General features: G+C 38.4%; 2 protein-coding genes across 2 annotated transcripts in view; one reads left to right on the top strand and one right to left on the bottom strand.

The window, feature by feature from the left end:
- The window catches only part of LOC105395622 (leucine-rich repeats and immunoglobulin-like domains protein 3), a 76,155-nt gene that overhangs the window by 30,356 nt on the left and 31,124 nt on the right, over positions 1 to 14,675 (top strand). The window lies entirely within an intron of this gene.
- Positions 1 to 14,675, bottom strand: part of LOC105381977 (lysozyme) — a 30,278-nt gene that overhangs the window by 1,766 nt on the left and 13,837 nt on the right. Inside the window, exon 4 of the mRNA XM_048631142.1 lies at positions 2,150 to 2,213. Coding sequence (XP_048487099.1) covers positions 2,150 to 2,213 — 64 coding nt within the window. The remainder of the gene's footprint in view (positions 1 to 2,149; positions 2,214 to 14,675) is intronic.

Raw genomic sequence — 14,675 nt, 5'->3', positions numbered from 1 at the left:
GTACAAGGCGTGAGTGCGTGTGTGTGTCTCTCTCTCTCTCTCTCTCTCAGCCTTCCGTAGTCCACTGTTGGACATAGGCCTCTCCTAACGATCGCCACCCCAAACGGTCACCCGCCATCTGCATCCAGCGGCTTCCCGCTACCTTCCGCAGATCATCAGACCAACGGGTTGGGGGGCGACCGACACGCCGTTTGCCGACACGGGGTCTCCACTCCAGAACCTTTCTACTCCAGCGGTCGTCGGCTCTGCGGGCTACGTGGCCAGCCCATTGCCACTTCAGCGTGCTAATCCTTTTGGCTATGTCGGTAACTTTAGTTCTCCTGCGGATTTCTTCATTACGAATCCTATCTCGCAGGGACACGCCTAACATAGCCCTTTCCATAGCACGCTGAGCAACTCTGAGCTTGTGGATAAGCCCTTTGGTGAAGCACCACGTCTCGGCTCCGTAAGTCATCACTGGCAACACGCACTGATTGAAAACTTTTGTTTTCAGACACTGAGGTATGTTTTCAGTGAAGATGTGTCGTAATTTCCCGAACGCTGCCCATCCGAGTTGGATTCTACGAGCTACCTCTTTATCGAAGTTGGATTTTCCTAATCGGATCACTTGTCCTAGGTAGGGATACTGATCAACAACTTCGATGGTGACACCTCCTACAGTTACGGGCGATGATGAAACATGTTCGTTCGACATGACCTTTGTCTTGTCCATGTTCATTTTCAGCCCAACTTGTTTAGAGGCATCATTGAGGTCTGTGAGCATTTCGCCTAACTCCTCCAGCGTTTCCGCCATAATAACTATGTCATCAGCAAATCGTAGATGAGAGATATATTCGCCATTGACGTTAATGCCCAGTCTTTTCCACTCTACAAGCTTAAAAACATCTTCCAGTGCACAGGTGAACAGTTTCGGAGAAATAACATCTCCCTGTCTCACGCCCCTTTGCAACTGGATCGGTTTTGTGCTATGTTCGTGTAATCGAACTGACATTGTGGCAGCATTGTACATACATCTCAACACCTCGATATAGCGATAGTCTATATGGCACCGCTGAAGGGATTGAAGCATCGCCCAGAGCTCAATAGAATCAAAGGCTTTCTCATAGTCCACAAACGCTAGACATAAAGGTAGATTATACTCCTCGGTCTTCTGTATAACCTGCCGAAGCGTGTGTATGTGATCTATGGTACTATAGCCTTTTCGGAACCCGGCTTGTTCGGGTGGCTGGAAGTCGTCGAGTCTTTGCTCGAGACGATTCGTAATAACTCTCGAAAACAGCTTGTACACATGGCTCAGAAGTGCAATGGGTCTATAATTCTTCAATAGGGCTTTGTTGCCTTTCTTGAAGAACAAAGTCACTACACTTCTGCTCCATGCCTCCGGGCTTGTGCCTTCGAGTATGACGGAATTAAACAGCCTCCGAAGTGCTATTAAAATCGGTCTACCGCCGGCTTTCAGAAGTTCTGTCGTTATTCCATCATCTCCCGGAGCTTTGTTGTTTTTTAGCTGTTTGAGAGCTATACTAATCTCGTCTAGACTGACGTCCGGAATATCTTCGGTATAGTGTCGGGTGAGTGGCGCTCGGCTGTCGTGAGCACCGCTGGTAATAGGGTTTTGTGTTGTGGTGTATAACTGTCCGTAGAATCTCTCAATTTCTCCCAGAATTTCGGGCACTGATGAAACGGTGTTGCCAGTGTCGGTCTTCAGTTGGGTCAACAGAGTCTGCCGAACAGATCGATCTGTAGCAAAGACTTTGGAGCCCTTGTTTTGCTCTATTGCGTCTTGAATGCGCTTGCAATTGTAGCGTCTCATATCGCAACGTCTTGCTTTGGCGATCTGTCTGTTTAGACGTCTGTATTCGACCATATCAACTGAAGACTGCAACCTCATTTCTCTCCGTTCTCTTATGAGACTCAGAGTCCCATCTGAGAGTTTTTGAGGTCCTCGGTTGGTTCGGGACGAAAAATATTTCGATCCTACCTCTCGGACAGTTTCCACAAACCTATTATTTAAATCGTCAACTGTAACGCAATTCTCTAAACATATCAGGTGTGTGTGTACTCGTATATTATTCAATATTTTGTTCAGATAAACCGAATGATTCCCTAGTTTAAATAATATTATTATTAAAGTAGGTAATTAATTTACCTTCACACTTCATGCTGCATAGTCCGCCTTTTCTGCCTTTCTTGCACCATTCCTTGTTGTTTATCTGAAACATTAGGAAATTACCTATTATTATCTATCTAAATACATATAAGTTTCCTATAAAACACCCACGTATCGATAAATCCGACTTCATTGCAATACACTACAGCAATAAATCGCACGCAACACTCTCAAAATACAAGCGAATTAATTAAAATCCTGTTTGCTGACGGAAAACGAAAAATGGCGCCCGGCTCCCAATCGGCTCTTACAATGAAAAATACGTCCCTTAGAGCATTTTTGAAACGAGTTAATACCGGATCCGGATGTTACACATACGCCATCTTTATTTTCTCGTATCATATTGATTCGGCCTAGTTATAGAATCTACCAATCATCAAGGATGATTCATATTTTATACTTTATAAAGAGTTATTTTAAATACGAATTTTGAACTTATTTTTATGTTTTTTTAAACCTTGAAAAGAAATAACAGAAAACATCACTTTTTGCTGCTATTGCTACCGTATGAAAAGAGGGTTAATAAATTCTTTAAAACCTGAACATCAAAAGTAACCCCATCAACTTGAACCAGTGCAGCAGTGGTGGGAAATACACAAAGTTTCCATTCGAGTAAGGCAGGTGCAGGACCTTATCAAAATTAAAGAAATAAACGTATGTAATTCCGGGTGCACCGTTACATACCTATTTACCTATAATTAAAATTTCTTCCATTGAAGTGTGAAAATTAAAATGTTGCCATATGAATTGTGGTTAAACGATTAATATCCGCGACCGTATAATGTGGGGAAATTTTCTCCCTGCTGGCAACATTACCGCTTTAATTTTGGTAACAGAATATCGCCAAGCAGATTTTATCGGTATTATGCTGTTAAAAGTACGATTGGTGTATGTTGATGATGTATTGTTGGGTGGTAATGGGAAAACTATGAGTTTTAATGATTGCGCTTTTATGAAAAAATGCCGTTTTTATATTACTTTAATAATATCAAGACGCTGTGAATTTCCCGATATGCTATAACAGTAATGACAACTTGAAAAAAGGAGGAGGTTCTCAGTTCGTCTGTATACAGTGTGTTGCAAAATGGGTATACTAAGCCGAAACCTACATGTGCAGCATGGTATATCTAAGCCTGAAACTGAAATCAGAATTTGAAAATTCTAGAAAAAAATATATCTTTTTCCATAGAAACTTTGTTGGTCACGTGACTTTTTACTATAGAAAATTATTTATTTTTTTCGCGAATTTCCAAATTCTGATTTCAGTTTCGGGCTTAGATATACCATGCTGCACATGTAGGTTTCGGCTTAGTATACCAATTTTGCAACACCCTGTATTGTTTTTTTTAAATGTATTTTCACCGATTACTCCGCTATTTATGGACCGATTTTGAAAACTATTTTTTGATGTATTGGGTTGAGCTCAGGGGTGGTCCCATTTTTTTTCAGAAGTGTATTCCACCCCCAAAGGGTGGGTAAAGGGGTAAAAACAGGGTATGAATTTCCATTTTGGGCACCTGTTAACCGATTCTAATGAAATTTAGAACTTAAATATAGTTCTTATAACAAAAAAATATGATGGTGACCTTGAGCTGATCTGATGATGGAAACGGAAGGCAGTCAAGGGAACTCCTCAACGGTATTTAGCAACTACCTCGTGTTTAGGCTTGAATGAAAGTAGGAACTGCTCTTTTTTGAAGTTGGTGCCATATTTCTTCAGATTACTTTGTCATCGCACCAACATCAAAAAAGAACAGTTCCTGCTTAGGTGTATTTGTACTGTCACATAGAATTGGTGTGAGTAAACCTTAAATTATTTCTTACTTTTTAGTGGTTTTTTGAAGTCGGTTTTTTAATTTTCACAATAATAGTGTTTACTATAATAAACCTAGCTCGTTAGCTGAAAAAAGTATTACCTAGGCACAAAATGGATCCAAATGCTTACTTATATTGAACAGCCTTCAGATGTATCATTGACAAAACGACATTTTGCAGAGTGTCGTTTTGTCAATGATACATCTGAAGGCTGTTCAATGTTGGGGATGGTCGGCAATATTGTACCACCTAACTAAAAAAGGTTCGGTTTGGTGTGTAACCAATTCATTGATATTGATGTTTGGTGTGTAACCAATTCATTGATATTGATGTTTCGCCAAATGAAAGTTTCGTTAAACGAAAAATCTGTGTGATAACAGTTCATTGGTTATCGAATTTTGATGAACTACACTGCCAGGCAATGAAAATGTTCCACTCAAAAAATGCCAACCATAAACGACCCCAATTTTTTCAAAGATTTAATTTAAAATTGGAACAATATATAACCGATTTTAGTTGGTAATATCGTGATGCTCTGTTAAATGTATTTCAATGTTGCAGAAGACGGCATTAAGATAGCCTTTTCCGTTTTGAAGTAATTTGATGCTCTTCTCAGAGGAACCTTTTCATTGCCCGTTAGTGTATAACATCCGCGATTTAAATATAGTCTTGGCTCGATCACTGATAGAAGTGCGCACCGTTAACTTCACATAAAATAATTGGTGAATGATTAAAATATGGAAGTATTAATTAGCCCGCAGAATGACAATTGACGCAACTCAATTAATTAATTATATTTACCGTGGAAAATTACGTAATGAAAATAAAATAAAACAAAATTGCTATTAATTTTGTTTTATTTTCAGGAAGAGAAATACGTGATTTACTATACATGGTTGTTTATGAAAATTGCTTTAGTCATTCTTTCTAATATTCTTTAAGTATGAGACTTTTGCGCCCAAATCTAGACACTGGCAATTATAAATACTTACAGATAATTATTTTGACGGCACCATAGCTTAGGCGGTAGTGAAGCTGCTTCCGAAGCTTGGGGCCGCGGGTTCGAATCCCGCCTAGGGCAAACATTCGTGTGATGAGCACTTATGTTTGCCTTGTGTCTGGTTATCGTTTATCTATTTAATATATATTTATCTATGTATCTGTGTACATATATCAGCTGTCGGACACACATAACACAGGTTCTGCCTAGCTTGGGGTCGGATGGCCGTGTGTGAGATGTCCCAACATATTTATTTATTATTATTTATGTAATAACTACCCTCCTTATTAAAAAATATATAATAATTTAGTGATTACGTTTTTCATATAACACTGTCCTTAAGCTGACTTGACTTATACCTTCGTACTCACATGAAACTGTATCCAAAACTACAACAGTCTCTAGTAACTGCAACTAGTATGTAAGTTTCACCCGGCTGTCACCGGTCCGGTTACCGGTTGAACCGGATGTGCAGGCGTTCAATCATCGAGCGGTATAAATTGGAATCCGATGTCTAATATACGTCATTGTTCTCGATTCTACCGGATCCGATTTAGGTCTCGTGTGGTCTTCGGGAATGATCTCAGTAGCTAGATAGTTATACAGTATGTTCTAATAAGGTTTAGTAAACTGAAGTGTGATCATCTAAATCGTTACTCTCAAGCAGATTCAAAGTTAATTCGTAAAAGTAAAAAATATGATCAGAATTACTTCAAAGAAGAAAAAAATGTTGGGAGCCATGTAGGTATAGAAAATAGTGTCAACAAGAAACTTAAAAATCAAATCTAAAAATAAAACCGGTAATTTCCAAAATCACACATTACATCGTACTCCAACAACTTTTCACCTCAAAATCCTTTTTTCAACACCCTGTATAAACTGGTCGAGGGTCCAGCCCTTGGGTCGAGTGGGTCCAGCTCGCAGGTATTGTGGGGAGCGCCGCGACGCTATTTGCATTGTCACCTGCCGCGACCCTGAAGGAGGCCTAGGCCTGCCCCAGTCACGATATCGATAAATGGAAATTTGCCAACTGTCGATGTCGACAAATATGCGTGGAGGTTGCGACGTTTTACGCTCTCTTGAAATGCCGTAGTACTGTCTTTGTCCCTGATTTTACTTTTTATATACATAATTTTAACACACGACATAGCTTGTGTCTTACATAAAATAAATATTCATCATTACACAGAACTCACATAATCAACAACAATGTATATTACTACTATACTAAGTTAAAAAAAATTGTTGAAAGATACTCGTCGATTAGTTTTCAGTCAATGCAAAAGAAACGTCTCGATAAATAACAACCAGTGAGTTCTTATTTTGAATTAGTTTGGTTTGAAGATCTGTGACTTTATTCATTAGTCCATGCAGTGGTTGCCATTAGGTTGAAATTAAAACGGTTTGATAGTAATGAACATGCTGACAGTTGTTGCTTTGTTTTAGTATGTGAAACACCAGACTTGTTTGTATATAGCTATTCTGAAGGCAGAAATTCTAATTTTAACGCTGTCAAACTATAAATTAAGCTAACGCAAAATGATATTTACGTAAACACTCATAGTGCTGAATTTTAATTAAAGAAATTAAGGTTTTCGCAGCTCTAACATTTAAATTGGTGCCTTCAGAATCGACATAATTGTTAATCTAAGTCTTCAAATATATTCCCATCCCTATCGCAGACGTCCCAGCACTCTGCAAATCGAAGTCTCGATTGAAATCAGCTCCAACGGCAAATATCTGTCCGCTACTAATACTTCCACCGAGATTGCTAATCTCCCGTCTCTATGTATATAGCTATATACTGCAAGTATATAAAGATATGTAAATATGTACCGTGAAGAATTCACATTCGGAATATATTTCTGTGATATTGAGTATGGATATTGGAGTCGGAGGGTAGTCAATAGTAGTAAATATGTAGATAGAGGTATTACTGGGCTAGATGAAATGTTGGAGAAAAAGCAAGTAAATAATACCTCTATAGAGTTATTAGTTAGTTAGTTAGTCAGGCTGAGCCAGAAAGAGGTAGCCCAAGAGTACCTACCTACCTAAAAAAATACAGTTCTAGACAATTTGTGAAAGAGGGTATTTGGCAGTTTAGTATCCGCCAATCTTGTATAAATACTCATTGAATACCAACATTTAGGGCCTGTTCCACAATGTCTGGTTAGTGGTTACCTGTCGGATAAAATACATACTGTCACTGTCTAAAAAATAATGACAGAGAGTGACAGCATGTATTTTATCCGACAGGTAGCCACTAACCAGACATTGTGGAACAGGCCCTTAGCAATGGAACAAACAAATCTTTAAAATGTATGTACATATAAGTACTTTTTAGGTATTAGTATTTGGGTGCACGGATAGTACAATTCCATTATGAGCTTTGAAGCTTTTATTCGCCGAAGCTTTCAGATTTATAGGCATTACGCAGAAACATTTCCCGTTGTATGTATATAATTTATAATGTTATATATAATGTTATAATATAATGTTATATAATTTTTCTTAGGTACTATAATAATATGTAACTAATATTAATTTATATTGATATTTCACATAACTAAGCATTGATTACCTGGAAAATATTCTCCGAAATTCCGTAATATTTCATAAATCTGTAATTTTGATACGGAAATGGAAAAGCCTAACTCTGACTTTACTTAATTCATATCTCAGTAGGGTTACTCTATCATGACAAAAAAATCGTCAAAAAATAAACGAACGTGAGTGTCATGCAATATACAACGTTATAAAGGTCGTGGTTAGAGCAACAGCGCTTCTTAACCAGTTTTTCGTAAGCTGAAGTGACCCGTCATAATTATCCCGCTTCTAGATCGTTCTGTCACATATTGGTGCTCTGATCTGGAAATTTATAGGTGTTTTGATGAGGTCTGCAGAGATAAACTGCTTTTAGGAGTCGATAGAGTGAGCTAGATTGGAAGGAAGGAGGAATTTGGTAGTTGACGAACTTTAGCTTGGCTGAATGTAGCTTTTGTGACTTTGCTTGGCAGTAGCTATGTAAGGAAAATATAGGTATACATAAACCTGACCACTCTCAAGAGTTCTCCTGCCTCAGGCTGTACCTATTAACTTATTTTTTGCGGATGAAGGATATAATATGTAGCTACTTACCTATTTAATTTACGTACATTTTAATCATTAGGCTTGAATGTTTTTATGAAATCTGTGTATCACTTTTATGATATTTTATAACGAAAAATATTTTTTTGTTGCAGGTAATAATAACCAGTTCAATATGTGAATTTATCTGGTAAATATTATAATCAACAAAGTGAAAGGGTTTTTCCTTTTGTAGGACGGACCCTAACAGAATCAGTTCGTATAAAATCAATACCTATTGGGTGAAATCATGTTGTAGTCGACCCGAGGGTGAAAACAAAATAAAAATAAACACGCACTCACGCCTTGTACTAATGTACTCCCTTGCGGGGTAGGCAGAGATGCATTGCTGCACCCACTTTTCGCCAGAGTGTTATGTTAGTCCCAATTTAATAGGGGGCGGGCCTATTGCCATTTTACGGGCACATCCAAGACCTGAGAACAAATATCTGTGTTTAAACAAATATCTGCCCCAGCCGGGAATCGAACCCGGGACCATCGGCTCAGTAGTCAGGGTCACTAAACACTACGCCATTCGGGCGTCTAAAAATAAAAATATCATCTAAATAATGAGTGACCTATGTCGTATAACGGAGATGCTTATAAAATTGTTGTGTACCGACGTCAGATCCCAAACAGCTGTGTGTCAGACAGCTAATATACCTACGCTACGTACATAAATCCTTAACTAATATTATAAATGCGAAAGTAACTGTGTCTGTCTGTCTGTCTGTCTGTCTGTCTGTCTGTCTGTCTGTTACTCTTTCACGCCAAAACTACTGAACGGATTTGAATGAAATTTGGTATACATACGATCTAGACCCTGGGAAAGAACATAGGCTACTTTTTATCCCGGAATTCCCACGGGAAAACTTTTTAAGGTGAAGCCAAGCGCGCGGGAACAGCTAGTTATACATAAATGAAAACAGCAAATAACTTGTTAGCTTGTCGTAGGAATCATACGAATGTTCTCTGCCGCCCAACCTACTGCGCCAATTTCATACTTCATTCAAAAACATAATGTTAGAAGTTTTTTTTACATTTTGTTGGCATTAAAAAGCTCTCATCTAACATACGACTATCAGTCCGCAACTTATCAAAAGCACAAACCACTCCGCCGTGACCCCTCGCCGCATCTCCATATTGCCCTATCACTTGGAGCGTGAAAGATCACGCATCGGCGGTCAATGTCCGACCTATTTCCATCTAAATTACCACGAGTAGATTCTAGGAGTTACGCCCATCCGCCGACGGAGCAGCCTTATTCTGGGGATCAGCGTGATACCGCTGAAAGTGCTTCTACAGTTGTTGTAACTATCATCATCAGCCCGTAGTCCCCGCTACTAGACCCGCGTAGTGAACCCCTTTCAAAAAGCACTACAACATTCTTATCACGTCGGAAATCCTCATCCAACCACATCCTGTTAACTGTCTAAGGTGGTTGGTCTAGCAGGATGGAGATCTACATAAACGTTCCTTAGGCATATTATAATCCATTTACGTCCAATGCGACAGATTAATCAGATATTTCACGTTATCATGAACATCATCAATGTCATCATCATTCGGTGCTGGACATAGGCCTCTGCCAAGCCAACATTTTATTCAGAGAATTCTTAATCAAAACCCTTTCTGTTTATCATCATTGGCCACAGCATCTATATAGATGGTTGTTGCAGCGCTCGTGGGTTATGAGTTACGACGGCCGCACCGTCGTTGATGGCTGTATAGTCCAATAGCAGCACGACATTTTTTTGCCAAAATGGTTGCAGACGAAACGCGAATCCAACGGAGGAGGCATAACACGGCGACATTCTGTTTATAAGGTCGTCCTAATACATGGCACACCCACAACCCTCCTCTCTTTTCAGGCCATGATCGTACTGTTTTTTACCCCCGATGGAAAAAGAGGGGTGTTATAAGTTGAACGTGTATGTAGTAGCGTAGTTCCAAAACGGCTAAACCGATTTTGTTTTTTTAAATGTGTCATATTAGTAATTTTCTACAATTTGTAAATGAAATGGCTGAAAATCAAACCAAATCGTAATGGAAACTTTTCAGCACATTCAATAAGGACCCCCATTCTGATGCAATCGAAGATGCTGGTATGCATACATATGCGGATTCTAGAGAATGGTTGGTGTATTATATTGTGTGGAGTTAACCACTGAATTTCTCAAAGGCACTGTTCACTACTAATGTAGCAGCGTATACTAATTGACTGATTAAACACACACACCTCAAAAGGATTATAGCCCAGTTTCCGTTTTGGGTAGATCTAACTAAGCATGAACTGAAACCTGCTCGATGACAATTCTCGAGAGTAATGCATAGACGTGCAATGAAAAAGTTCCAGTGACAATATCACCATTGTCACACGACCTATTGTACTGCACGGGTCTCCTTCCAATGAAGGAGGGTTTTAGGCCAAGTCCACCACGCTGGCCTAGTGCGGGTTGATGGACACTATCTATGTACTAGTAAAAACTTGTAATTGGCGCTCTGTTGTCTATTATTTATAAGTGTTTTTTCAAAATAGCCGTAAGTTTTCCATTTAAAAATAAAATAAAAAATAAAATCACCGAATGGCGTAGTGGTTAGTGACCTGACTACTGAGCCGATGGTCCCGGGTTCGATTCCCGGCTGGGGCAGATATTTGTTTAAAGACAGATATTTGTACTCGGGTCTTGGGTGTTGATATTTATATTTAGTATCTATCTATCTATGTATTTGTGTAGATATATCAGCTGTCCGACACCCATACCACAGGTTCTGCCTAGCTTGGGGTCGGATGGCCGTGTGTGAGATGTCCCCACATATTTATTTATTTATTTATTTATTTACCAAATAACTCCAAAAGAAACGGAAAAGTCTGCAATATTAAAGTAAATTCAACAGCGAATCACAAACTAATAACGTAAATTTTGTGTTATTAATTAAATGTAATCAAAATAAACTTAAAAAGTGGAACTTTATCATTGCTCGCGAGTATGTTGTCATACTTAATTTAGTTCTACGTAACGCGACTACGTTGTGGAAGCGGCAGTCTAGATGCTACGTATTTTAAATACATAAATATGTACATATCTAATAAAAAAAAATGTCGATCGTAATCACCAGATAGAGTTTTCGAGATGGCGCAAGCAAAATAGATGATGTAATTAAGGATATTTACGCAAAGCTCCGAGAGTCAAAGACGCCAGCAGAAAATAAAAGAGTATTTGCTTTGATAGTACTGAAATTAATAAAAATTATACTGTCCGTGTTTACAGAGCTAATCATTAATTTTAAGAACCAAAAACGTTTAATTTTTATGTTAATCTGGACTACACTTTTAACACATCATTTATACAGTGAAATATCCTTCGGGTTATCTATTGTGAAACAAAAAATTATGTAATAGGTACCTATAATGTTTGGAAAACGATAATGTATATACATCATGTTCAATCAAATATATTTGAAACGTTCATGAGATTCAGCGATGAGCGCAATGGAATTCTTAAAGAATGACCAATGACCTAGCCTAGCTCCCCAGTCTATGCCTAAGTGGTATCAATGACCCTAGATTGCACAACAGCGTTTAGATGCACCGAGAGCGATTCAACTCAGAAGGGACCCAATTACGGACAGGAAAGACTGATAGCACAGATTAAATAATAGACGCAACACAACTGCCCAGCAGATTGTCTGTGAACCAGGGCATGGCTTGACCCTTTGTGCATCAATCATCTATTGTGAGGAAGTGGTGATTGACTAGCCTCTTGTTAAGGGTAGTTTAGAGGGCTATTTACATTTAATATTATACAGAGCATAGCATACAGTTATGCTAGTATGAGTGGAGAGAAGGAAATTAGAAGACCACGAACAAGAAAGTTTAGTGGGATGTGGAACAGGTTGCTGACCTTAGACGATGGTAGTGGCTGGATGAGAAAGGCTGAAGACAGATTGTTGTGGCGCTTCTTAGGAGAGACCTATATTCAAAATTGGATAATCATGGGCTGTCGATGATAATTAATGAGAATATGACAGAGTTTGTATTCTTCGATAAACTCAAATATAGCCTAGAATGCAGCTTTATTTGTTTGTGCCATTGGCTGTGGAGACGATGGGGGTTTGGGGAGAAGAGGGTAGGGCCTTCTTAAGAGAAATCGGCAGACGCTTCAATCAATCAAAAATCAAATCTGGGATCTTCTTCCGGGCACACCTGATGCAGAGGCTATCCCTGGCTGTGCACTGTGCAGCGTGGTAACGCTGCCAGTGTCATGGGTACCTTTGGGTCGGGAATGTGTCGGAGAGGTATTTTTGATTAGAATAGTGTTAGTAGTAATCTAGTTAGTAAGTGTATATTATATTATTTATTTATTTAAGATGGCGCTTAAATTAACTTTTATAAGATGTACCTATTAGTGATGTAACGAATATTCGCATTCGCATTCGCATTCGCGAATATTCGCATGTATTTGGATATTCGCATTCGCATTCGCATTCGCAAGATTTTGTGCGAATGTTTTGCGAATATCAGTACTTATTAACAAAAACTATTTGAAGATAATGGTAGGTTAACAAAATCTAAATCCATTGGTATATAACTTTTTTATATCTAGTTACCCTCTAAATCACATTTCCAGTCTTACTTTATCATTTGGTATTATTTATTAACTTTGGGAAATGAAACTTTAGATAAACAAACAAAAAGGGTGCTTTGACAGTATACAGGATTATTTGCAAGTAGACCTGATCCTTTCAGGAGGTGACCTGAACATTTCCAGTCGATTGAACCCTATAAAGGCCTCTACACACCAAAGCCGCTGACCCGGCGGCATAGCCCGGCGGCCTAGTGCCGGCGGGTTAACATAGTACAAAATGAGGCATGATTGTACAAAATGAGGCCGGCGGGTCGAGCCGGCGGCCTGAGCCGCCGGGTGAGCGGCTTTGGTGTGTAGAGGCCTTAATGCATAATCCGAAACTTAACCATTTCTAAGATATTTAATATTTAAGTTTTTTTTTATTGACAAAATGTTATGCTTAAAACCGAAAATAAATAAAAAAACTAGCTATATTTCATTTTTTTTGTTGTTTTGCATAAGTGACACCTTTTTAAACAAATTAAAATAATCAAATGTGCATTATTTGACTTAAATTATACACAATACCTCAAAATAATTAATTTTAAAATATATTCGAAACGTAAAAAATATAAGTTAAATTAAAAAAGAATATCATGTGACATTTTCTTGTGCAACTTAAAAAAATTATCAATTTATAAGCTTTCAAATAAGATATTTCAATATCAAATCGATTTAGGTATCACCAAGATATGACCAAAACAACCAGCACAGACGGACAAAATTCAACAGGAAAACTAACAAGATTAGCCCAATTTAAAGGTAAAAAGTGTGATTGTTTTCAGTCCAGTTGACTTTAGTATGGAAACCCCTATTGAGTTTTCTCCGCGTTTTCTGGTTGTTTTGGCCATAATATCTTAGTGATACGTAAATCGACTTGATATTGAAATACCTATGTTATATAAAAGCTTATAAGCTGATAATGTAAAAAAATAATTAAATATCTTAGAAATGGTAAAGTTTCAGATAGTGAATTATAGGTTCAATCGACTGAAAATGTCTTCCTCTATCACCTCTTGAAAGGATCAGGTCTACTTACCAATAACCCTTGTAGTATCAGAATTTAAATACGTTTAAATGTTTCGTGTAAGTCATCCTCAGAAACCGCACACAGTCGCAGTGTGTCGTAACTCGTAACAGTTACGGAGCAAACTAAAGTGTTACTACTTTTACAAAAAAAACTGCGACTAGTGTTGGCTAGTCGGATTCGGAATGTGCCTAGAACGTAACGTACCTCGTTCAGTACGAGACTGCCATTAAACCATACAAATGGCTCTAAATTTGAACACAAGCTGAATATTCGCATTCGCATTCGCATTCGCGAATGTCGATATCAGATATTCGCATTCGCATTCGCATTCGCGAATGTCCAAAAACACACATTCGTTACATCACTAGTACCTATTATGTATATTGGAATCCCTCCCACATTAGTTAGTGTGTCATTCTATCCATGTATCTTTCTTCGATAGATATTAGACCGGTCCACTATCCCTACAACTTGCAATTTTTTTGAGCAAGGTCCGTAACCTCAGTTTCCTGATAAATTATGTAATATTTGTGCCCAAAGGTTTACATTTCAGTGAATAGACACGTTACACAATATATTCTAAACACGAAAATGACGATAAATCTAGCAACAAGTGAATCAGAGCGAGCGATCGATCAGTTTGGGACGAGGCACAATCAAACTGCATGTAATTTGTATGATAATGAGACGGTGTTTTGAGCGGCACGTTATTTGCAATGCCGGTGTATCCGTTTTAGGATTAATCGTGATATTATGCGCAGGTGGGATGGTATTGCACCTCTGGGTTTAGATTTTACTGTGGTTGTCGTTTCTGCTGCACTAAGCACCACTCCATTGAGGTAGCGATGGCCTAGCAAATACGACGATGGAAAGAACTAATGGGCCCTTGAGGGGACATAAGTACCT

This window comes from Plutella xylostella, chromosome 28 (assembly GCF_932276165.1).
Source record: "Plutella xylostella chromosome 28, ilPluXylo3.1, whole genome shotgun sequence".
Lineage (NCBI taxonomy): Eukaryota > Metazoa > Arthropoda > Insecta > Lepidoptera > Plutellidae > Plutella > Plutella xylostella.
This window is presented reverse-complemented; position numbering and strand designations above follow the sequence as displayed.